General features: G+C 41.6%; 1 protein-coding gene across 4 annotated transcripts in view; it reads left to right on the forward strand.

Moving 5' to 3' along the window:
* Positions 1 to 26,497, forward strand: part of SH3RF1 (SH3 domain containing ring finger 1) — a 183,974-nt gene that overhangs the window by 128,119 nt on the left and 29,358 nt on the right. For all 4 annotated transcript variants that reach the window (XR_011537724.1, XR_011537723.1, XM_070611482.1 and 1 more), the window contains exons 7-11: positions 4,083 to 4,243; positions 5,425 to 5,595; positions 7,977 to 8,236; positions 9,122 to 9,483; positions 18,039 to 18,397. Coding sequence is in view for 2 of the 4 variants with exons in the window: in XM_070611482.1 (XP_070467583.1) it covers positions 4,083 to 4,243; positions 5,425 to 5,595; positions 7,977 to 8,236; positions 9,122 to 9,483; positions 18,039 to 18,397 (1,313 nt within the window). In the remaining 2 variants the exon portion in view is untranslated. The remainder of the gene's footprint in view (positions 1 to 4,082; positions 4,244 to 5,424; positions 5,596 to 7,976; positions 8,237 to 9,121; positions 9,484 to 18,038; positions 18,398 to 26,497) is intronic.

The following is a 26,497-nucleotide window of genomic DNA, read 5'->3' on the forward strand; positions in this document are numbered from 1 at the left end:
AATCAAATGTAGAACAATACATCTACAATTTGTGAGAGAAATTCCATTCCCAGAGAGATTTTTTAAATTACCAAATTCTTAATTATATCTTCCTCTTTAGACCTAGTCTTCTAAGCAGCTATTTCTAGCACTCTTTAGATATTCTTTAATTTCTTCTTTTTCTTCATAGCTGTACCACAGTTCCAGTGAGCATCCAGTTGAAACTGAAGACTCACTAGTTTCCATCTTTATCTTAATTTTATTAAATTCTGAAACCAAAGGATTTTTTTAATCACTAGCATCAGTACTTCCATTTTTCTACTTCCTACTCATTGTCATAAAAAAGAAAGTAAAATACTAAACTAATTGCACAAATACTGCTGCGTGTAGGTGGTAACTCTGCTGAAATTGGTAACTGTTGACTTGGGGCGCAGCAGCTTGAACTCTTCCCTCTTTGGCCAGTGTACATGTGTCCGAGTTCAGTACACAGACTGTTTAGAGATGTTGATGTGTAGTGTCGAAAATGTGTTGATTGGAAATCAGATGTTTAGAAAGAAATGATGATGGGATTGGGGCTATTAAATGATATTTGCCCAAGGGCCTCGAAATGCCCAAAGTCTCCTCTGCCACTCACTTTCCAACCCTGGGAGGTACATGAGGGCCATGCACACATAAAGGACAGCTGGAAAGAAAATGAACCCTTTATTCTCAGTTCAACTTGTGCCCCAAACTCCAGTAAAAAGCACTATACTGGTAAGCTGGCCTGCAGCCCTCAGCCCAGGCCTAAGACCTAATGGAGCTTGTCACCTATCCTTAGTCAAATCCAGATCTAACCACCAGGCTAGTAGCATAAAAGGGCAAAAGGAGGAGAGAGAACCAGAGAGGAGGGGTTTCATACCCACATACTCGAGCTTTTCACTTACACTGTCCCCTAGCAAATGTGGCCTGTCGGTGGCCTGGAACCCAGACCACTCAGAGAGAGGACAGTTCTTTCCTGGTACTCTCCCTCACAAAGGGTGGAAATTGAGGACTGCCCTAAAAGGCTGAGCCAGGATTGGAATCTGTCAAAGCCCATGCTGCTTCTACAGTGTAAAGCTGCCTCTTCTGTCAAGATCAGTGGGTCAGGGGAACAGAACCTGGATACGGCAAAATATGGCCATTTCACATTAGCAGACCACTAAGTCCTGTTTTTAAGCTAAATTCTATTCAGAAATGGTAATTCTTGTGTCAGAACATTACCACATACTGGTAAACAGAAGGTCTCAATCTATAGAAGCACAAGCAGGAAGCTCATTTGTAATGAATATCAGAATAACATCCAGTTTTCTACATCAGTATTTCTGTGACCTGGGCCATGGCTATGGACAACTTTACTTTGATAATAAACACTGCTGCATTTCCGTAAAGCTAGAACTATAGGTGATGAGCAGTTCTCAAGCCCCTATTAGTTTAGCATGCAGTGTCTAGTGAAAATGACATTTGAGTATCATGTTTGGTTCTGAACAATATTAAATGAACAAAATATTGTTAGCAAAATGTCACCTATGCTTCCAGCAGGTCCATAGATAATTTTTTGCTGCTGGTAGAGAATGTATCGTAGCCTCTCGTGCATGGGCTGGCCTGGGCTGGCCTGGGCTATGAAATAATAGGCAGGTCTCCAGGTCAGCTGTGGGTGAATGAAAGGCTGTGGTTTGCTCTGTAGAAATTTCAGGTCTCGCAGGATAGCAGACTGCCTGAAGCGCAAGACACAGTGGGTTACCTTTTGAACTTCCACATCACCAGATTATTTCAGTTTAGGTTGTTTATAAAGCAACCCACAGAACTTCCTAGTCTGTCACGGCCCTGGACTCACCAGAGCCCTATCATTTTACCAACCCCACAGGGCTGTGCAACCTCTAGGAATCTGATTTTAATCAGACTTTCTCTCTTGGTGTTTGTCTGTGTGCTTCTATACCCAAAATACACATGCACACACACGTGCACATCTCCTCAAAGATATGTAACCCAGCGCTGGGAACAAAATCTGCCCAATTTTATTAAGAGCATCTATGTTTCAACCACAAAAAAGAGAGAAATAACTGCATTTTCTCTCAAGCACAACCTTTGGGATTTTTCAAAATATCCTCTTTTATGCCATATCTTAAATGCCTTCTAACTTACTCTTTGTAAAAGTAACAAAACATTTGTTTATTGTATTTTTTAACTATAAGAGGTGACCTTTTTTTATATTTTGTTGACAAAATATGGCTAGGTTTTTATCAGGTCCGTAGATGTTTTGTGCCTTTTTCTTCTTGGGGCCAATTTAGTACAGCCTCCGTTTTAATAAAGTTAAGCTATACCAGACAATTTTAATTTCCTTTCCTCTTGACATAGAATTCTACTTAGAGTGTGAAATGGAGCTTTCTGGTTCTGTGCCTCACTTTCCAGGAGCGGTAGTTGTTGGGCTCCTTGTTGAGCTCGTGCCGTTTGTCTTCTGCCTTTCCACAGAAGGCCACGCTGTTTTGAGGTTGGGCTTAGGGAGGTTTCAATGGAAATCAGTTCAGTGGTAATTTTACAGTCTCTGTATATTATTCTATGTACAGTCTAGACTTGTTATCTCGCCCGTCAAGCCACTGATGTGTTATCACCCGTGAACTGCCCGGGTCACACTTGCTGAGTGTTTGACCAGGATTATCTTTATTTTTCTCCACTTTGTCACTGGGAGGAGACCGAATGGAGTGAACACTTGACCTTCTCCTGGGTAAAGGTTTTGAAAGCTCCAAGCCCCAGTACATGCAAATTCCAGAGCTGTAACAAATCTTAATGCTGTCATGTTTTGTATGGAGAACGTGAGTAACATTCATGAAGTTCTAACTTTTTGAACTGACCTCTGCCTCAGCCAGGTTAGCAGTCTGTTCACAGCTCTGTACCTTATTTATTTCTGCACGGAATGTTCTGCAACAGCTCAGCTGCAGTATGGGAAAAATCCTTCTTGAAAGTCACCTCAGCAAAAAATTAAATATAACGTGTGAAACAATTGCAACGTATGTCTAGAAATTTGAGAATTTTCTCTATTCAGTTTATTATGTTTCTGGAACTATGTACATTAACAGGCTGATGAAGTACATGTTGATATTCAAAAAAACAGAAACAAAATGACTATTATGAACCATGTTTAGAGATCATTAGCTTTTTCTTATTAATATGCTGGTGTGTGGAAGCCATTTACGCTTTCCTGGGTGCATTCTTTAGTCTCCTTATTTCTTCCTTGATTCAGTTTTTACATCTAGTGGTTCAAAGATTTGGGGAGGGCGTGGTGGGGGTTCAGGCGGGTCTTTGTGTGCCTGTTTTCCCAGGAGTTTCAGTATACAGACCCTAAAGAATTATCTGGGGTTTGTAGATCAGAAGGTAACAATTGCTCCATTGAGTTTTTCAAAGGGCATGGAAGCCTGTAGGCAGAACCCCATTAGTCTGTGCCCATAAAGGAACCAGCAGCTTTTCACTGGTGTACTTGTTAAAGATTACCAGCCTTGATAGTACTAAATTTCAAAAGCTGGCAAAGTTAAGAAAAGAATAACCAGAAGTAGCAACAATAGCCCAGTGATTGTGGCTTGCTATTGTTTGGGCTTTTTGGAGACCAGGCATCAAAGGAAATTTTCTTCTGAGGGAATGGTTTGAGACAGAATGCAGCTAAATTGTTTTGTGTTGTGTTTAAGTTTCAGGTTACAGAAACAATCACAAATTAATTCCTAGCAAGCGCTGTGACATTATAGTTGCCCCCTTGAAAGGCATTTGGATTCTTGTCCAAGTCTGTACTTAGAAGTGCTATTAATCTTAAAAGTACATGCAATTGTTTCATTTTTTTCTTCCCCTTCTCCCCAGTGTGATTACTTACCTGTTTGCTAAAAAGGCTGCTGTGGCTTTAAGATCTTTAAAGACTAACAAGAGATGAAGTTTAAAAAAAAGAGGCTTTCATGGGAGGTAGCCTGCTCGTTCTGCTCTGTGTGGATTCCATTAAAGTCTTTCTCCGTGGATTTCTGATTCATTTTCCCTCCCACCTTCCATAAAAGATGTAAATAAATATTTTGTTCCTTCTTTTTTCCTCTCTTTCTTTCTTTTACCAGACTATGAATCCTCCTCTTCCCCCGCCCCCTCTCCTGGCCTCCACACCTCCGGGCGCTGCTGCTGTTGCTGCTGCTGCTGCTGCTGCTGGGATGGGACCGAGGCCCAGCGCAGGACCCACAGAGCAGATTGCACATTTACGGCCTCAGACTCGCCCCAGTGTGTAAGTGAGGGTGTCATCTGTTACTGCGTAAACGTTCATTTCAAACTAAGCCCAAACAGCAGAGGTAGAGAAACACCTTTCTGATATGAGCTGGTGACAGGCTTAGGGCTCATCCAAGTTGTTTGTGTCCTGCAAACTTCTACCCAGTCATGCATATAATTCAGAAACTGCTGAAACAAAGTGGGCCTAATGCATGAGCTCGCCAGGCGGCCATCCTGCTGAGTGACGGCCTTTCAGAGTTCAGGGAAACCTGGCTCTTTGCTTCTTCATAGCATTATAGTGGATGGATCTGCCTTTTTGTACTACTCCTGTTTGAGCTTTTTGTCTCCATTTTCTTTCCTTGCATTAGAATACTAAAGAATAGGAAGATATTCCACACAAATCAGATCTAGTTGGAGTATGCATGTGAAAACTCTTAAGTCCCCAGCAATATGTATCTAGAAAAGTCTAATTATCTTGTTCTGAGTTTACTGATGGGAGAATATGGCTAGATTTTTGTGGATCCTGCATTGTGTGAATTTATACATGGAACAGTTTAGAACTAGCGGTAAAAACTATTAGTTAGTGTTGCTTGCCTGGTTTCCAGATGTTGGTGACACAGTCACCTTGCATCATGGGGTTGTTCTGCACTCTCTATGATCTGGACTTACTTTCCCTTTGATTTTTTAAATCCAGCCTTTTTCCTGGCTGGGCATACAAAAGCAGGTGCAGCCCAAGGCTCCAGGTTTGACTTGTGTGTGGCTGGCAGCACGTTGTGCTTCCCAGTGGGATTTCACACCATATGTCCTCATTTGGGGCTACTTCCCAAGTCTAACAAGTGCCATTTGAAGAGCTCAGTTTTCCCAGTGGGTACCTAATCCCCAGCAGCAGGGTGGGCCCTCTGGGAAGCTGCATTAATTCTTTCACACCACACAAAATCCGTTTGATGGGATAGTCACCTTCACACCAGCAGGACCGTGAACAGGTTGGCGGTTCTTAATCAGAAAGGCCTCTGTCTTTTAAATGTGGATGGAAAAACCTCTTTCAATGGACAATTACCCTGGTGCTTACAGGTTAAAGGATTATACTTTCTGCTTATGTTTGTACAAAATATTCAAGACTTTGTAGCAGAGAAGAGTTTTGAGCATCTTGGGGTATTATCTGCTACTCCACCTGAAATCAAATATTCTTTTCCCTTCTAGGTATGTTGCTATATATCCATACACTCCCCGGAAAGAGGATGAGCTGGAGCTGAGAAAAGGGGAGATGTTTTTAGTGTTTGAGCGTTGCCAAGATGGCTGGTTCAAAGGGACTTCGATGCACACCAGCAAGATCGGGGTTTTCCCTGGCAATTACGTGGCACCAGTCACGAGGTATGGTTTTGAATAAATGGTTCACTGAGTTCTAAACAGAGCAGCTTTGTTCTTGTCCATGGTTTTCAGCCTATCCATATTTCTTCTCACGTTATAATTGCCTGTTATATAACCAACATTTTAAAAATCCGTATCTATATTTGCTGAAATCCCTCTAACTCTAAAATTCTTAGGTTACTTTTCACATGGATGTATGTGAAATTATAGGTTTCTACCAATAAATGTACTGGGTTGTAAGTTATTTGCTTTAAGTTATATGTTGACAAGACACAACTACACCATTTTCAACATTTTTCTGCTAGAAAACAAAAAATGTGGTGTTTAGTATACACAAAAGCTTATATTACCAATACTTACATGTTTATATAATGCTTACTATGTGCCAGCAGGCAGATTTCTAAACACATTGCATATATTGACTCTTAAGTCCTTAAACAACTCATGGATGTAGGTGTTACTATTATCCTCACTTAATAGATGAGGAAATAGAGGCACGGAGAGATTAAATAATGTGTCTGAGCTCTCATAGTGAAGAAGTCCCCAAACCCAGGTGGTCTGCTCTGTATTTATTCCAGTAGCTTGATGACAACCTCTGAATTCTGGCAATTAATTTCTGTAATACAGTCAGAAATAAAATTTCTTAAGTATAATGTAGGTCCTTCATCCTTCTCAACTGAGGGCAGTTTTGCTCCCCAGGGGAATTTGGCAATGTCTGGACACATCTTTGGTTATCACTATGGAGTGGGGTGGGGAACGAGGTTGCTCTTGGCATCTAGTGCATAGAAGCAAGGACGCTGCTAAACATCCTACAATACACAGAATAGGCTCCCACAGAAAGGAATTATCTGGCCCAAAATGTCACCGAGGTTGAGAAAGCCCATTATAGGGTACTAGGAAGTATGCGCTTTAGATATACAAAATTTTCATTATTTTATTTAAAGATAGTCTACCTTCTGGTCACTGAGGAAAGTAGCCTTGGAAACTGAAGGAAATGACCTATAATGGCATCAACACTGAGGAAGCCCCAGTTTTTGGCTGCGGGGCTCAGAATGGTCCAGGTTAAACTGCGTTAAATCATTCCTCAAACCCCTGGATTTTAAATAAATGGCTTAATGAACTGACATGTTTGTCAGCTGTTGGCCTTGATTCATAGGTTGGCCAGCAGCCTAATCAAAGGGAAATCACTATTGTTGCAGGTGGTGACAGAACGTTAGCTTTAATTTGACTTGCAGATTTTTAATCAATATAAACCCTCTTTTCTGTATATGTTAAAAATCTACATTCAGGATTCGGCCCATCCAGAAGGTGGCAAATAGACCCTCCCTGGTGTGAAACAAATAACAACTAAGGGAAATAAAACAAACCAGACAACAACAAAAAGTTAAGTTAATGAAGGAAAACATTTTCATAAGATTCAAAAACAAATTATTCAAAGTCTCTGGAGAGATGCTTACCTATAGTAAGTTCTCTGTTTTTCTTCATGGTAAATAATAAGGACGTTCGAGTTAATAAGGTATTTTATTTAATAGAAAGTTACTATATATAGAATTGTCATTTAAATAAATTTAGAATATCAAGAAAATACATTACACAAAACTACACTGAACCTAATTTAATTAAATTCAGCCAGTACGTATTAGTTTAGAGCTGGCTCTACCCCTGTAACTGTGCAAATACTGGAGGAATGGAAAAGAACCATTTCACACCAGCCCTGCTTTCAAGGAACTTTTTGTGAGTCAAGAGTATTTATTAAGGAATTTACTAAAAAATAATACACTGCATTTTGTATTTAAGGGCCACAGGGAAGAAATCCACGTGAACAGAGCAGAATCATAAAGTCTTAAGCCTGAGCCTTAGGCAAGGCTTCATGAAATGACAGGGTTTCTGCTGGATCTTGAAACATAAATGAGATTAAGATAGGTCAAGAGAAGCCAGAGAGGACATTCCAAGAGTGTGTGTACACGCACATACAGGACTGGGGGCAGTTAGGGAGAGGACAGAAAACATGAGCAAGGCAATGGAAATGTGGAATATTGTAAGGTAGCAAACCTGGCTTCTTCAATAGATGAAGCAGAAGAATCCAGGGCCTTCAAGTCAGTGGAGAGGTTTGGTCTTGATATGGAAAGCTGAACCCAGTACTGTATATTCTTGAGCAAAGTATGATGTGTGATTCTCTGTGACTCAGAATACATTTTAAGACCTTTCTCTGCCTCAGGGACATGTTTTCCTTGAATTTGCTATTCTTACACTTTGTAAAAATAATTCCATTCATTTTTTAGAATGTTCTCTCTTAAAGCTCTGAGTCATTTTTCTTGCATTTAATTGTTCTGTCTCCCATTTCACTGATGGATTGGGCTTTCTGTCTGTTTCTGTCTTGGCAGGGCGGTGACAAATGCTTCCCAAGCTAAAGTCCCTATGTCTACTGCTGGTCAGACAAGTCGAGGGGTGACCATGGTCAGTCCTTCCACCGCAGGAGGGCCTGCCCAGAAGCTCCAGGGCAATGGTATGGCTGCGAGTCCCAGTGTTGTCCCCACAGCAGTGGTGTCAGCAGCTCATATCCAGACCAGCCCTCAGGCTAAGGTCTTGTTGCACATGACTGGGCAAATGACAGTCAACCAGGCCCGCAATGCTGTGAGGACAGGTAAGGAGGACACCAGACCGGACAGCATCAGGGTTGCCTGCCTAATACCAGATCTTTTACAACAGATGTTGAGAAAAGCACATGTAAAATAAAAATAAAGAATAACATTAGGAAATAGAAGCGGGCACAGTCTAGTCAGTGGCGTTTTCCATCTGCTTGTTTTGGCTAAGCCTGCCCTACACGTTAATTGAAGCCTGAGTCACGGATCAAAAGTCTGAAAGAAATTAGGCTGATTCTAAGAATGTCAATAGTACTTGATCACAGTCAAGATCACATGATCTCAGATCTCACTGCTGCAGCTGCAGCTGCAGCATTGCGACCACCATGTGCTACTCTGTTCACCAGTGTGCTGATTACTTTGGTGAACTTAGTCACATGTCTGTTTTAGATCCAGTGGGATCTTAAATAGCTTTCTTCTTTCTATAGCATTGAAAACCTACCAGGAGTCTTAGGGAACGATGGTGTGGTAAACTTGTGACCTCTATCAGAAAAACCAAAAGAAAGAAAATGCTTAATAAGAAAAGGGAGAATAATTAAAAAAAGGACTGGAGGCCAACCTAGTTTGACACTGTAGAGTACCATCAGAAACTGGCTCTGTGTCTCTCACTCCGTGGAAAGGCCTTCTGTCTAGCTGAAGGGCTTTGGGATAATAGCTGAGCTTCTAAGCACTCAACAGACTCACAGGCTAATCTGGAAGGAAAATAGTGTGTAGGGACCCAGCTAAGATTAAGTGCTTTTAAACCACCCATACATCCATTATCTATTATAATAAATGCAATAGCAACCTTTCATTATGGTCTGATGCAGTGAAATGACTCATGTTTCAGTTAGAAGCATTTATTAGAAAGTCGAATTTTACTGTGTTCCCTCCTGTCATCTTACCAGTTGCAGCACACAACCAAGAACGCCCTACAGCAGCGGTGACACCCATCCAGGTACAGAATGCCGCCTGCCTGGGCCCTGCGTCTGTGGGCCTGCCCCACCATTCCTTGGCCTCCCCACAACCTCCGCCTTCAATGGCAGGCCCTGCCACCCACGTTGCTGCCGTCAATATGGGTCGAGTCAATGTCCCCCTGGCCTGTGCTGCAGCTGCTTCGCTGACCTCCCCGAACATCACCGCTGCCTCTCTGGAGACTGAGCCCAGTGGCCGAACAGTGACCATTCTCCCCGGACTTCCCACCTCTCCTGACAGTGCTTCATCAGCTTGTGGGAACAGTTCAGCAACCAAGCCAGACAAGGACAGTAAAGTAAGACCAGCGTCCTCTTTCTCTGCTTATGTTGTGTCCCGTGCTTTCTAGTGATGAAAAGACTCGTTGTTCAACGATCCTTCAGTGCCCACCATGTATGAGTCACTCTGCCAGGTGCTAGAGTCATGTTTCTCTGCGTTTAAACGCCCACCAGTTCCCAGACCCTGTGTTGGATGTTGTGGAGACCACAGTGAATAAGACTTAGTCACTACTCCTCATGCAGCTTACGTCTCATGGAGGAATTTCCTTTCCCCTTTGTCTACTTGTTCTTTCCTCATTGTGCGGTCCTTCATTCTTCCTGTTCAGTCACTGTGGCTTCTTGTTAACAGTTCTGCAAAAAAATTTAATATATAAAGGGATTGGAACTGTTTATCAAAAGTGTTATTCGTGGATTTGTTTTTTCTACAGTATATTTGATTATAATCAGCATGGATAGTTTTTCTCTTGACTTGGAATATAGGGGAAAATTTACTTATTAAATCCATAGATCTTTTACAAATCTCTCATTTGAGGCTGAATTTGAAAGAAAATATAAATGGAAAGCTGTGTTTGAAAGACTAACCTAGGGTTGGGTTTGGAGACAGGTGGTTGGAGGCAAGGGAAATTGATGGTGATTAAATGTGAACAGAAAGAGAAGAGTGATGACAAAGTCTGGATAATTGTTTTATAATCATGACTTTTTCCTCAGTATTTCGTGCATTTCTCTTAAAGGTATAGCCCAGTTCTGGAAAGCTCAGGGGTAATCATAAACTCTTAGCCACCTGGTGATGTATGTCGCTCTACTTAAATGGTTAGGTAAGCCTGTAAGTAGGGGTTTATAAGGAAATAAACTTTACAGCCTATTAAAAAGTTAATATTTAATTGTTGGGTTAACATAAGCGTTTTTGAAAGAGATTGGTATCTGTTCAGTGTTTATAATTAACTACGTTAAACTTGTGCTCAAACTGACATGTTCAACTTTGTCAATATCTTTAAAAGAATTATTTTGTAGTTTAGATTTGAAGGTTTCTGGACAGTGTGACTCAGGGCCCTTGTCACTGAGGAGAACAGGGAGTCTTGAGCCCCTGCCCTACCAGGAAAGAATACATTGAATCTCTGAGGCTTGAAAGGGACCCCTGCGAGACAGAGTAATGGCTCCCCAAAGATGTCCATATCCTAATCCCTAAAATTTGAGGATTTATTTCCTTATGTAGCAAAAGGGGTTTTACAGGTGTGCTTCAATTAAAAGTCTTGAGATGAGGAGACTACCCCAGTGTCCTCAATATAAGCGCAAGGATCTTCACAAAAGGGAGGCAGGAGGATCAGGGCCAGAGAAGGAGCGGTGACATCAGAATCAAAGATAAGAGTGATGCGAGGGAGGAGCCACAAGCCAAGAAATGCAATCAGCTCCTAGAATCTGGAAAACTTAAGGAAACAGTCTTCCCTAGGGCCTCTAGAAGGAATGCAGCCCTGCTACACATTGATTTTAGGACCCGATTCTTACCACGAAGTTTGTGGTAATTTGTTACAGCAACAACTACTACCTGCACTTACAGGTTATCCTGTTGAGTCCTGATCCTTGACAAATGGCCGCTGACCTCTGCTTGGACACCTTATTGACCACGTGTGCCCTGGCTCCAGAGTGTCATATGCCATTTTCTTTATTTTGAGGGACTACGTAGAAAATGTTGATCTTGTTTCCATGTGATGCCTTGAGGTATTTCAGGGTTATCTTCTCTTTTTTGAAGGCTACATTCTTGAAGATTTTTCACTATTCCTCACGTCACAGATTTCAAATTTTCCCTTCCTAAATCTGCTACCTCATTTAATGTTCCAAGTCCACTAGAGAGACTTCTCCTGTTTGATAGAAAGTCAGTAATTCCATGATTAACACGACTGGAGTGTCATTTAGCCCCACATTCCTCATCATGTCTACAAGGATATCATGGGAGAACTTATCAGGTGCCTGTTGAGATCAAAATGTCTTTGATGTTCTCCCATCCAAACAGTGCCCCAATTGCCCCATCATTTCGACTGTTACTTACAGTTGGCAAGTGTCTCCTGGAGGAGTCTCCTCCTCAGTCTCATTTCCTTTTCTAAGTAAACCTTTCATTTCCTACACTGTTCTAGAATTTTCCAGACTGTCTGCAAAGTGCATTGTGGTCTTCTTTTTGAAATTTAACACTGCATGTGCCCTTCTTTGGCCTGTTGAGTTGACCTGATCCCAGATTCACCAGGATCTGTTGCAGATTATTGGTTGCATTTCAGCTGTTAGTTTTCTCTGTTCCAGGGGTGAATTCAACCTATTGAGTAGTCTTTTGATCTCTAAATCCCAATCTCTTCACCCATTTCCCTTTTATCAAGGTTTGTTCTTCCTTTCCAGTCGGAAGATTATCCTTTCCTTTCTTCATACCATCTGAGAACCACCATCCATCCCAAACAGCAGGTGGATGTCTTTCTTGTTCTTCTCCTTTCAAACATAACTTTAAAGCAGTCTCTCTACCTTTTTTTTTTTTTTGATCTTTAGCATTTTTGCAAGTTGAAGCCCATTCTGATCTTTAGCTTTCTTGAATTGCTACGAGCTGTGATATGTTCTTTCTGAAGGCCCTTCTCTTGATCTTTTCGTGGGAGTCCTTTAAAACTTTGAGCCCTTTTCGACTGCTCCCCAGGGGATCACATCCATACCCTCAGATGCCTCTACGTTTCCATCTACTGGGGTAATTTGCAATTGTATGGTTAGAATTTCATTCTGGAGAGTCTTCCCATTCCTCTTGAAATATCTTTCCTTTTGAGTTTTAGGTCATGCATATATTTTCTTTGAACTTTCAAAATCAGTTCTTTTAAACTTTAGAGTCCAGACCTGACTATAGTCAACTGCTCTTTGTGTGCTTACCTCTAAGTCCTTGGTATTTCTGCTTCACCAGCTGAACCCCTGTACCCCCTACCCTTACTTACCTGGTCCCTACTTTTCCCTAGTTGATCAGAATTATATCCCAAGTTGCAGTTTGCTCAACCTTCCATGAGATGAAATTATCAGCAAGTCAAGGAAAAATTCTATAAGAGATTCTAACTGTATCAGAGATTCTAGTTTTATTTGAGATTTCCAGCAAATATCCAGGTGTTGGACAATTCCCTCATTATTTCTATCTTCCTTTGTCATTATGGGCTCAGCATCATCCATTTACATAAACTCTCCAGGCAGTGCACAGTGTATCCCCCAAATGATGGCTTGATGATTGCCGCCTCCTCTTCTCCGTACCCACATGTTCTGCAGTGGGCTGCCACGGGTGTCCACAAAGGCACGTAGCTTTTCCAGATACATACAGGACTATTGCAGCTCCTCACTTAGCTGGGTTGTTCCTTTTAAGCAATATTTTATTTGGAAGTCCTATCTCACAAAGTCTCAGAAAGGTGTTTTTGTCCCTGACTTAAAATCTCTAGTGGGTTTTGGTAACTGCATTCTGTGGTTTGATAAGTAGGCATTTTAAACTCATGTAATATCTTTCCAACCATCATCTCGGTTGTTTCTTGTTTGAAATCCTGAGCCTTCTATGATTATTACTCTTCTTTCTATGAGATCCCTGATATCTTTTACAGTTATCAGTTTAATAGCTTTATCTGGACATTCTTCTAGTTTCATACTCAGTTAAAGGCTTCATTGTTTGATCAGCTAGTCTCCAGGCAAATGTGTTTCCCAGTCCTTATGAGATGCTATGTATACATGTGTGTGTATGTGTATGTGTGTGTGCATGTGTGTGTGTATATATATAGTTTTCTTATTATAAAAGATTTTTAATTATACATATTTCTTTAGAAGTTAGAGAGAATCTGGACATCCAAACAGAAAACTTAAACATGATCCAAGTTTGCAAAGAAAACCACTGATTTATGATGTATATATGCTTTTTCCCCCATATACTAAAATATAACAAATATTATTTTGGTATATTAAGCTTTCATCCAGTAAATAAAATCATAAAGTCTTTTTCTTCAGCACCAGTTATGTAATTGACTGTTCTTATATTCTCTAAGTTCTGATGAAAGATAAACTGAGGCATATTAAACGTTTTAAGAGTTTATTTGAGCAAAAATATGTACAAATCAGGTAGCCCCGCACTGGAGATGGTTTGGAGCAGTCAGCTGACAGGAACTAGGGCCAAGACTTTCATAGAGAAGACATGGAAGCAAGCAAGGAAATTATTGGATTGGCGATAGCTCAAACCATTGCCTTATTTGGGAAAGCCTAGTTGGCTGTTGTGATTGGTTGTCTTAGGTTTTTATGTCTTAACCTTGAGGCATTTTTGGCTTAGGTTTTGGTTTGCTAATGTAGGTTGCTAAGGCATTAGAACCACCTCAGACTAATGGCCTCTAATTAAACCTCGAATGGTTTAATTAATTTAACAGTTTTAACCCTCACATCAGATAAAGAAAAGAAGACACCCTCCCAGTACTACCATTTCCTGCTTCAGCCTTCATAGTCTGGAGATGCTTCGTAAGTCTTCTCTGACATTGGCATTTATTCTCAGACGAATCAGCAGGAGTGGGGGTTGGTTCTCCTGCTCTCCGCCTTATCCTGGATTTGTTCCTGAAAGACGGCATTCCTCCAAGTAGGCCACAAAAGGTCAACATCTAGTGCCTCAAACCTTCCCCCTACCCCTGCAATTGCTAATGACTCTTTCCTTTAAGGAGCCAACCGCAGGCTTTCTTCAGTCAGTCTGCTCATGTTTGAGGAACTTTGCCATTATTCTTGGTTTTTCTTAAGCAGAGGACCCATCTAGTTTTTAAATTCCCAATTTCTTCTATTCTGAACACTTGCCTGAAGTCCTTACTGATCACTTTTCTTTGCTCACATGATTTTCCTTTCTCCCAGTTCTTATTTCCCTGTCAAAAACAAGATGGTCTGTGGGCTTCGCCATTTCATTCTCTTAAGGAGAAGCCCACTCTCCCTGTTAAGTGGTCAGAGTCACTGTTCCTGCCCCTGCTGACAGCTGGGATCCAGACCAGGTCTGGACAGTGCAGATCTGCACACAGAGTTCGGCTCCAGACGGCCTTTATGATCTGCAGCCATCAGTAAATGGATCTGCTCTTATTCCACAGAGTGGAGGTGCTTCTAGAGAGGTTGCCTGTGCTGAACTCAAAGAAGAGCGAGGCTTGGTTCAAATCCCACCTCCACTCCTTACGAGCTGCGTAGTTTTGGGCAAGCTTAGAGAGGTTTAGACAATGAGAATAAGATTGATTTTGATTCATCTGTCATCAGGTGGGTGCGAGGAATGCATGTGGAAATCCTTGTAAAAGCATTTAACGAGATTCTTGAACCCGGTGGTGTTTATCTCTAGAATTTCACATGGCCGTTCTCTCCTATGTACTTTCTTTAAAAAGCCTTTCCTGAACCCCCCATCTCAGACAGCGCCCCCTAGTCGTTCTCTCTCTCTTTACTCTGCTTTATGTTTTCGCAGAGTGCCTGTTTTGCAGCCATGCTAGAGACTGTGACTGCTTGTTGTCTTACTCACTACTGTGTTCCCAGAGCCTAGTACATTGTTGGCTCATATTAGACACCCAATAAATACTTGTTGAAAAATGAGTGATTGTTATTAGACAATCATATGAATTAAGTTTCTGAGGTGCCTTCCCTAAGAACAGCGACTCTGATTATCAGGAACCTGACTATGTCGATTTTTGATGACCTATGGCCCAGGAAGACTTTTTATCTTTTGCTGCTTTCTCTGTACATCTGAGGACAAGAAGAGGAATAAAGAGGAAGAGGCAGTGGGTAGAAATGAAATTTATTTTTGCTTGGGAAGGAGTTCTGACTTGATGTTTCCCATATTCTACTCATCCTCTGTTATATGACTAATAGAAAGTTATTAAGTTAATCTTCAGAAATTATTTTTATATGTAAAAGTTACTCTTTCTGGCTATCTGGTGATTATTTTCTGACCCAAATAGTTCTTTTTTATGAGATGTGGTTTTAAATCATCAAATCTTCTGAAGAGAAAATTATGACTGTAAAAACATTATTTCATCTAGGAATAATTTCCTGGAAAACCTACAAGAGAAGAATTATTAAGGTTTCTGTTAAAGTGTATGCCCTTTTTTCATGCATGCTAACATTACATTCAAAAAATTGCTTTGCTGAAGTGTAGTCTTTATTAATTCATCTGTAGTTTTCATTTATGCTGTTGGATTTTGAAAAAACAAAGGTGTCCTTAGATGATAAGTGTCTGAGTTTGCAAAATTCTCTCTCTCAAGTGGCACATTTCTGCTAATGCAGAAACCATCAGAATATAATATAAAAAGCACAGCTCCTTGGCACCAGGGCAGCATCTTTTCTGTGTTAGCACTCCCACTTACCCCACACCCTGACACCACACCTACTCCTCTGCCTTCTGCACTGTGGGTAGTTAGCAATGGCTGATGATGATAACACATCCCTTAGAAGTCATTAAAGCAAGCTGTATTTAATGTGTTTAATCATTTTAGATGAACCAAGTCATTTTTCTTCTTAATCACTTTAGGGCCTGTTCCCTGAGCACCATTCAGTTAACTGATATTTTTCTGAGTGCCCGGAACTGAGCTTTTAAGAAACATCTTTAGCTGTGACTTGCTAAGATTGTAATTTATCAACGGACTTGATGTTCACACTGGATCTCTGGGGGTCCAGGAATTAGAGTGTGCTTTCTTACATCATGGCAGGAATAGCTGGAAGTAGTGGCTGACTGTTCCTTAGAAGGATAAGCTATTGATGTTATTCTTTCCCAGCTCATTTTTTGGCCCCCCAGACCTCAGGCTTCCTTCAAGAAGTGTGGCAGTAGCCTTGGCAGGTGTTTCATCAGCCCACTTCATTGGCCATTGTGTAGAGGGGAATCTTTCTCACCACTGGATTTGGGAAATCCAAAATATCCTCTCTTATTTCCTTAGCCCTGGGACTAGCTAAATATTTTCCCTTCTGCCACCTGTCTCATCCTTTTCCAGTCTTTGCCTCTCAGCTCAGTAGGCACGGTCTCTACACTAGGCACTGTGCGTGATACAGAGGTGTATGACGTACAGGTACTGCACTCAAGCAGGTAGCCAAGTTTATAGGATCATTTATTGGCATGCATATAGTAACCCCTTGGAAAATGTGAAGTTGAATGAAGCAAAGCCAGTAAGGGGAGTTGAGGCCAGGCCTTGAAGAGAAATGCAAAAGAATCTTCCTCAGGCTGGAGCAGGGAGAAGAGGGGTAGGAGATCGATTGATCGGCTCTGCTCGTTGGCAGCCTGAGTTGAGCATGTACAGAAATGACCACCGCTCCCCACTATCTTTCCCCTCCCTCTGTTTCTAACCCATGGGTTAACACACACATACTGTGAGCAATATTAGGTAAATGGGGGTCTCTGGTGCAGTTTCTCTGGGATGCTTTTTCATCATCCAATAAATTATTACCTTTGTCTCTTCCTTTTTTCTGTCATCGTGTCTCTAATGGAACTGTGTTATTATGGCTTCAGACTCTTTTTCCCCAAGGGATTTTTACTGAGTATGAACTAACTCATTCTCAAGAAAAATTCCTCAGTGTTATATCTCCTTGTGAACCCCTCATAATTCTATTTCTCTCCGAGTGGACCTTAATAATTCCAATTTTCCTACAGAGTTTTCTAAAGAATTATTTTTCTATGAAATAATTTTATTTTCAAGCAATGTTTCCATTCTGAGGAATTTATGATGCAGGTGACATCTTAGTAAAACAATTTCAAATGATGATTGTTATCTATGCTTGGTCATCAGCAAGAACATTGACACTTAGAGTTTGGAATGAAGAAGAGCTGGCCGAGATCTGGTTTTCCTAGCAGAACAAAGAGCAGAAGTGTCAAAACAGACAAAGATTCAAGAGATGGTTTCTGTGGAGTGAGATTGCTGGGAAAGCTTCTTTTTTGTACATTTGCTTGCAAAAAGAGACAATGTTTTTGATTGTACTGAAGCTTTATTTAAAATTTTGTGGAGTTGTTTTTGGCTTTCTACAGATACTTGTACAATAGAAATGGTTTGACTTCTGTTATTATTGGCTGGGTAAATTTCATCAAGGTGGTGACATGTGAGAAGTGGTTTAGCCCTTAACCTTGATCAAGACCTCACTACCCATAAATGGTAGGAATCAAGTCTGTGGATGGAAAGTAAACTGCTCTTAGGTTTGTGTTTAATTCAGCACACAAGAATTAGAGGTAGATAGGCAGAATTTCAGGAAATTAAATCCATAATCTGAAATTTCCATTTTGTCCTAAAATGTCTACTTCTGCCTTCACCAAGCCTGAGATGTGAATTGGTGAGTTTTTTGAGTTTTTTTACCTGCTTATTCTACCTAAATGGAAGACAGGGATGGACAGTGGAATGTCTAAAACAAGCAAAAACATGCAGGCCGAAAGGGAGAAGAAAGAGAAGCAAAAGGTTGGGTTACCGAAATTAGTAGCTAGATCATGAATAACCAAATATCCACAGAAATAATTTTAAAAGATCAAATCAAAAATTGAAACTGTAGCACCCTATAGATTACAATAGCAACAGTACCGTCTGTCTCCAACTAATGTACTCTTTTTTTTTTCTAGAAAGAAAAAAAGGGTTTGTTGAAGTTGCTTTCTGGCGCCTCCACTAAACGTAAGCCCCGAGTGTCCCCTCCAGCCTCACCTACCCTGGAAGTGGAGCTGGGTGGCGGCGAGTTGCCTCTGCAGGGAGCGGTGGGTCCTGAGCTGCCACTAGGGGGCGCCCACGGCAGGGCAGGCTCCTGCCCCGCGGATGGGGATGGCCCGCCCACAGCGGGGGCTGCAGGCGCGGCTCTGGCCCAGGATGCTCTTCACCGCAAGGCCAGCTCCCTGGACTCGGCTGTTCCCATCGCTCCACCTCCTCGTCAGCCGTGCTCCTCCCTGGGCGCTGTCGTGAATGAGTCTAGGCCTGTTGTTTGTGAAAGGTGAGTTCAGTGTTGTTCCACGAGAAAACTAAGAAATGCCTAGAAGGCTTTATGCTGGAATATTTATTCACATATTCAAGATATTTTCCCACATCCTCCTAAGTTTTTTTAACTGAATTTGTAATAATCAAGCACTGGTTTTCTTTTACTACTTGCTGCAACATACTCTAGTCTCTACTTTTTCCTCCCGTATTTTTTAGACGGGTTGGGCCCCCAGCCTTTTTTCGTGTTTTTTCTTTAGACAACCACTTCAGAGCTGTATCCGGATGAAATCTGTCAGTCACTGAAAACCTGTTTGCCTCTACTTCCTTCCAGCTTCTCTTCCATTGTCAGCAATCGCTTTCTTGTTTTATCCTTTGCCCGTTTTTATTAAAGGTTCACATCAGTACCTGCTTGTTGTAAAGCAGCTGGAGAATTCTGCCCACTAAGAGAATTCTCTTTCTGTTCTTCCTGAGCCAGGAGAGTGTGGCTGAGTTCTCAGAGATCTGACTCTCCTTCTGACCCACTGACTTGGTTCGGTTACACTCAGAACAACGGACCCTGTTTTAGTGATTCTGGCCTTGAATAATGATTACAAATGAGGGCAGTTCTGTTTGATACAGGCACTGGGGTTCTAGGAGTGCATTAGGAAAGAAAAAATATATATAATAAGACAAGTATCTGCTGAGATAATATGAATTAAAAGTGAAGCACTGTTTGTTGCCCAGAAGAACACCATGAAGTAAACTAAAAATAGTGGACCGCTTTCACATAATGCAGAGATACATAAACGTTTGTTTTAAGAAGCGTCATCTGTTTTATTGTTTCTGTAAGCTTTATTCCCTCTGTATTGCATTTCATAAATAAAGCAAATTTCTAATGGGTGGAGGTGTTGCCTTTAGGTAGCATTTTCTCTGTTACTGATTTGAAATCTTACTATGAAGTGTTATGCCTTAAAATGTCTTAAATTCACCTTAATTCTGTATTTCAGATGAGCATTTGTACCCACCAAAATCTGAGGCCTTCATTCATATAATTAGGGGGGCATAGTTTTTTACCAAAAAATAAACTGGAAAAGAATAAACTTCATACAACCTGTGTGCATTAAGTACAAAGTAGACAATTTATTACATATTTTTATAGGGAGGTGAAATAATTTCCTGGAGTTCTAATCCTTATAAAACAAATTTTGGAATGAGACATTATCCTAAAAAGTATTCCTTCCCCACAAATAAAATCATTCTACCTTTTCCCTTCTCTATTGTGCTCTTAGTAAAGCTTTGAAATTTTGTCCTAAAATCACTTAGTCCTTTGTTCAGAGGGTCAACCCTTTCTCCTGCGGTATTCCTCTGCTTTCCAGGGATTGCGCCTTCTGGCCCTGGCGTTAGTCCAGTGACTTGTTTACTTTCTTTTGGTCACAAAGGCTCCTCTTCCCCCCCAGGCATTGATCTGTGGGTTTTCATTTGTGCCCTGCGTCTCTGTCCTCTTTTCCCTGTCATTTGTGGTGTTTGTGTGACTGTTCTGAGTGATGGTTCACTTTGCCCGTACTCTCCCTAGGCACTGGCTTGGGCACTGCCGCCTCCCTCCCCCATTATACATTCCTTTTCAGTTGCCAGATGTCCTCAATCTCTGTGGCTTCTGCATTCCAGCCCCTTCCTCTTAGAGGAGCTCATTTCTAACAGCAGGCTCCTGCTGTTCAGTGCATCTGAAAAGGAGAAATTGCTAATGCAGACAGGTGATGGCGATTCGGGGAGTGGGAGATGCCCATCAGATAGGGAATGGGGAGAGTTTAACGATGGGACAGATGGGCACGGGCCCGCTGGAACTCTCTGGCAGCTTTTTTATAACCATTTCAATCTTTACAAGTGGGAAAGGGGTCTTTGGAGAAGATTTCTGCTCGAGTTTATATTTTTACAACCCGTGTGTTCAATGTGATATTAAATATAATAGCCAGCCTGATCAACTTTTCACACCCTTTTTCCATCATACAATGATAAGTGATAGTAGTTATTTGCTTATAACTACTGTCTATAAAAACTATAAAAACAACAGGAAAGATGTATGGAAACAAGTAGTATAGGAAAACGTTCTATTATCCACTGGGAATGAAATGTTTTGGTTAGGAGAAAGCAATCAAGTATATCATTTAGGGATTACCTGTTTTAATATTTCAAAAATTTCAACACAATAAAAAGTACTTAATGCTCAAAGTGAGGGACAGATTAACTTTCATATCAGTATGATTCAGAAAACCTTTGAGGGTCTTAGATTCCTTGATTCACAATATAAATATCAACAACTCCTGCCCTGGCAAAGGGCAGACACAGCATGGGATTCTTTTGGTAAATTTTTACTGATTGAATTTCAGAGAAATATTTTTCAGTGTATAATGTTGGTGCAGTGTAAGATAGGATTCACCTACAGTTTACAGTGAGAACGAGCATAAAATTTCCTCTCAAACCGTGACCCTGTCCCATAAATCTCAAGTAAAAGAATGCGACCAGGGCAGCCAGTGCTGTCAATGGAAAGAAGCATTCACGTGATATAAAGACTTCAGCAATCTCACAATAAGGAGGATGAACCTTGAAGTGTGTTGACAGGTCTTGGTGTCAGCTGAGACAAGTCTCTAAGGAACAAAAGAATTCTTTTGTGTTTGTTAGAGAGACTGAAGAAAACATGCAAGAAATAACGCTACATCCTGGAAGCAGAAAATGTATAATTGATGACAGCAGACATAATAGAACTAATATTTTAGGCTCTATTTTAGAAGGATTGAGGAAAAACAATTAGGGAAATTGCAAAGAGAAAATAGATACAAAATATTTCAGAAGGGATGGCAAATAAAAGAAAGTCTGTAAGACAAGTCTTTTTTTCTCTTACCCAAAAAAATATACAGATAAAGGGCTTAAGGAGACACAGCAAGTCATCTCTATCTGTGTATATTTTTAAGTTTAGGAATTAAACTGATAACCACATACCTATAAGCCCATCTCCTAAATTAGGAAAGACCCTATGGTCTTTGATCAGGGATTAAGCTAGAAGACTTGGAAACATACAAATTGGATAGAGAGAGATTTACAGAAAGGCAGTCGAGCTTAAGCAGTATGATTAATTTGAGTCAGTGACAATGAACCCACTGGGCGAAGCAATCGACATAATTTACTTGGACTTCAAGCAAGCTACAGCAAGCTAGTATGGTTTTGCCAGTGAAATACTTAATTAGATATTAGATTGCTGTGGCAGCTGGCAGAAAGCAGTAAAAGGTTACCCACCCAGACCAGGGTGATGGACCGGGTACCTCCCAGAGCCACAGGGGGTCCAATTTGGTCTATACCAGGGGAAATTAGAAACAAAAATGTATGAACTATAGAGAACATGAGAGAAGCCAGAAAAATAAAGGACGTAGAAAATTTATACTAATAAAAGATTGCAAGTACCCATTTAGATAGAAGCCAGAACACTGTAGCCCAAACCAGGAAGATTGGGGTTGGGATGTCAATGGAGCTTCTTTACATAGCAAGCCTGTTTCTCGAATTTCACCCTGGTAACTACCACCAAAAACTGAGTTAGGGTCACACAGCCACCACAGGGCAGAGGCCATTCAAGGCTGAGTCTGTGAGCCACACTGTACACCCCACACTGCCTCCCAAGTTCTCTGTTCACAGGGAGCAGGAGGAAGTGTCCAGTGACCAAGTCGCCACTCAGCTTTGGATGTTTTGTTTGTTTGTTTTTTAACTAATCTTTCCATTATTTTTCTTTACTCAGTTATTCATTCATCTTATTTTTTACATTGTAAAATATACATAAAATTTACCTTTTTTTTCAAGTGTACAATTCAGTAGCATTAAGTACATTTGTATTATTGTATAACCATCACCACTATCCATTTCCAGAACTTTTTCGGCATCTCAAACTGACACTCTGCACTCATGAGGCAATAACTCCCCATTCTCTCTTCCCCCCAGACCCTGTCAACCATCATCCTACTTTCTATCTCTGTTTTAACTATTCTGAGTACCTCATAAGTGGAATTGTGTGATATTTGTCCTTTTGTGTGTAGCTTATTTCACTTAGCATAATGTTTTTGAGGTTCATCTATGTTGCAGCATGTGTCGGAATTTCATTCCTTTTTTTGTTTTTTTTGGTGAGAAAGATTCACCCTGAGGTCATGTCTGTTGCCAATCCTCCTCTTTTTTCACCTAAGGAAGATTAGCCTTGAGCTAACATCCATGCCAATCCTCCTCTATTTTTCGTATGTGGGATACCTCCACAGCATGGCTGATGAGCGGAGTAGGTCTGCACCCAGGATCTGAACTCGCAAACCTGGGCTGCCGAAACAGAGCATGCAGAACTTGGACCGCTCGGCCGTGGGGCCAAGACCCCCACCCCCAGGAATGTCCTTCCTTTTTAAGGAGCTTTGTACATTTAAAAAAAATCTTACTATACACTTAGGCCTTTTCTTTTGTCATTCAGTGTGTTTGTTAAGAATTATCATATGTACTATGCTAAGTGGTGTGAGGCATATGAAGTGAATTTACCATCATCTTGCCCCTCAAGCAGCTTACAGTCTGGTAGAATAAATGAGACAGGGATGCAGATGGTAGTGATCCAGTGCAGAATCATTGAGTGCCGTAAAAAATATCCGTGAGGCCTCTGGGATCTGGTCAAGCATGAGATGACTTCCAGCCATGGGGCTAGAGAAGATTCCACAGGGGGCATTGGAGCGAGGCTTCAAGAGGCTGATTGGGTGTGGGTGGGCAGGGGGTCGTCAAAGGGAGTGCCCAGCGTAAGCAACCACAGAAACCAACGTACTGAGGGGGGGAAATAAAGGCCGTATTTGGGGGACGTGTTCGGGTTTAGAAGAGTGTTTGGTATATTCTTGGAGATAATAGTAACTATAGCTGTAAAGAGACATTGAGGCCAGATCACTGAGGGCTTTATGTACCAGGTCGGGGATTAACCTTACTCACAGGCGTTGAGAAGCCCGTAATGATTTTTGAGCAATAGATAGCTACAAATAGAGTCGCCAGTTAAGAAAATGAATCTGTTAGTTGCGTGTAGAGTGGAGTGAGGGCGGGAAGAGAGTCGAGGCAGGGCGGACAGGTAGGGTATTTGCAGGTGGCAGGTAGTGAGTTCGTCCACCAGGATGGTGGCAGTGAGCATGAGGAGGAGGGGATGGTGTGCAGATTTTCAGGGTGCATCAGCAGATCCCACAGAGGTCACAGGGGAGTAGCCTTTGACTCCTGATGTTCACAACTTCCCAAAGCCCCATTCGCATAAAGACAGCGTAACCCAAGTGAGGCCAAGGGTGGAGCCGCACTTGTGAAGGACCCCCGCAGCTGCGCCTTCCATCTGTTTGTTGATCTGTCAACATTCTGCTTGGCAAAGCCTTTCCATGCCTGAGATAGTTGGCCAGTTGTGCCCAGTGTTTGGCCGTAAGAGTCTGTATTGGAAATCTGTATGCAGACACCTCACAAGGCTCAAGGCCAGGATCCAAGCTGGAAGCTTTCTAAGCAGAGTCTGTTACCGCCGCACCTGGTAGTCTTCATACAATCGAGACTGTGTCACAGTTTCCATTATGCACGTGGTTTCTCCTTCCACCCCCCAGAGGTTTATAACTTAGCAATGAAAATTTGCTCCCACTGGGAACTTGGCAGGAAGATTATGTTCTTAGCCCAGCAGCAGTTCTAGTTCAAAAAAACTTTTAACAAAATTGGTTTAGTGCATTTTATAAAATGCAAATATTAATCTAATTCACTTCAAGTTTTTCAAGAACTATTTTTGTTCCATTTCACCTTTAAGGCAGCTCACAGAGAACCAGTGGGGAATACATTTCATCAGAGATCTTCTGAATATGGTTTGAGTCACGTGTACACGTTTTTCCAGAATTATAAAGCTTTGCTCAAATTTTTGAGCAACTTTCACATTGCTTTTTACATGGATTTTTCAGCATGTTGGCATCAGACTTGAGAATTCTTATCTGGATTCCTTCCTTCATTCCTTCTGAAGGAAGGACTAGGCTTCTTCCTTCAGATAAGTCCGTGATGAAATTATTTGGCCTGCTTTTATTCTTTTTTTTTTTTTTTTTTTTGAGGAAGATTATCCCTGAGCTAACTACTGCCAATCCTCCTCTTTTTGCTGAGGAAAACTGGCCCTGAGCTAACATCCGTGCCCATCTTCCTCTACTTTCTATGTGGGACACCTACCACAGCATGGTGTGCCAAGTAGTGCTACGTCTGCACCCGGATCCGAACCGGCGAACCCCAGGCTACCGAGAAGCAGAACGTGCGAACTTAACCGCTGCGCCACCGGGCCAGCCCTGTCCTGCTTTTAAAGATGTCAGGGAAGGCATTCTAAAATCCTAACTGTGTCATTCTAAAGTTTGTCATGTCTTATTATCAGGCAGGTCTTCTCTAGGTGGTGACCTAAGTTCCTGTCCTGAATAGAGGTGGCCAGCTACTGACGGGCCCATCCTTCACCTCCTTGAAGCACCAGGCCCCGCTGCTGTTGTCTGAGCCATATGATCGTAATGGGAGCCAGCATTTTGGGGTGTGAACTATGTGACAGATAGCGTGCTAAGAGCATCACACTTACAATCTCACTACATTACGTGACAATACCTGTTTAGTTCACTACAATCCTATTCTACAGATGGGGAAACTGAGGTCGAGAGAACTGAGATAACCGGCCAGAAGTTAAGCTGCTCCAAATGACCTTAAAGGCTATGTCAACCCCTCAGGCCAGGGCTTCCCCCGCAGTGCCAGGCCTCCTCCCTCGCTCCATGCTTGCTTGAACCCTGAGCCTGGTGGTCTGTAAATATTCATATTTGAATTAGCTGAACCTTCCTTGGAAATGGTAAGCCAGCCTCCATGCTGTGCTTTTGCTTTAGACTTTGGGGAATAATTTGGTCCCTGTGCCCAAAGTAGCTCGGGAATTGTTTGGGCAGCCACTTAGCCTTTGCAGGGATGCCTTCTTTAGTGGAGTAGTAGTCTGGGACTGTCACGTGGTCCTTCCTAATGTGAGTGGATTCTAGTTTTTATGGAAGGGAGATTGGTGAATCTTCTGAAAGGACTAGCCTCTGATGGTTTTCATGAGTTTCAGGGCAGTTCTATAGTATTTGTTCTGTCATTTTTTAAACCATAACATCCTTTACTCACAGTCGAGACTGGGTCCTATGAAGCTTTAAATTCACTTTCTGGCTTTGAGAACTAAATGAAACTAGAAACTTGAAATCACCTTTATAACTGAATACTCAGTACTTAGCATCCAACCGAGAAAGATGTATTTCCACATTTATTAGTTATCCATTGCTGTGTGACAAATTACCCCCAAAACTTAGTGGCTTAAAACAACAATAAACGTTTGTCATCTCACACTTTCTGTGGGTTGGGAATTTGGGAGTGGCTTATCTGGGTGATTCTGGCTTAGGGTATTTATTGAGATTACAGTCCAGGTGTCAACCTGAGCTACAGTCATCTGAAAGGCTGACTGGGGCTGGAGGACCCAGTTCTAAGATGGTCCACGCACACCGCTGTTGGCTAGTTAGTTTTGGCTTTGGGAAAGAGACCTTAGTTACCCACTGTGGGGTCTTCTCCATAGGGATGTTGAGTTGCCTCACCCATGGCAGCTGATTTTTCAGAGTGAGTGAGCCAAGAGAAAGTAAAGTTGAAGCCACAATGCCTTTTATGACCTACCCTCAGAAATCACACACTGTCATTGTCACGGTATTTTATTGGTCACACAGGTCATCTCTATGCATTGTGGGAGGTTGGCTACCATACACCACCATTTTTTTCCCCCTTTGGTTGGAAAAGCAAGAGAGGAATAAAGGAGAGTAATAATGCTGGAAAAATAGAGAAGGATATAAGGATATGGAGCATAAAACAAGTCACCTCCCTCTGGCTTCCATGGCTGCTAACCAGAATTTTGCAGAAGGAGACTAAGGAGCGTGGAAAAAGGGGGATAGGTAATACTACACTGACAGGTCTTTTGGTTGATAATTAGGTGATAATTACCCCTTTTCCCACTGATGTCTGAGTTGAGAACCAATGGAGAAACAGATACAGGTATCAGACTAATGGAGATCAGAAGGTCAACCTCATTCCTGGGGGTGTTGAATTG

This window comes from Equus przewalskii, chromosome 2 (genome assembly GCF_037783145.1).
Source record: "Equus przewalskii isolate Varuska chromosome 2, EquPr2, whole genome shotgun sequence".
In the NCBI taxonomy this organism is placed as follows: Eukaryota; Metazoa; Chordata; class Mammalia; order Perissodactyla; family Equidae; genus Equus; species Equus przewalskii.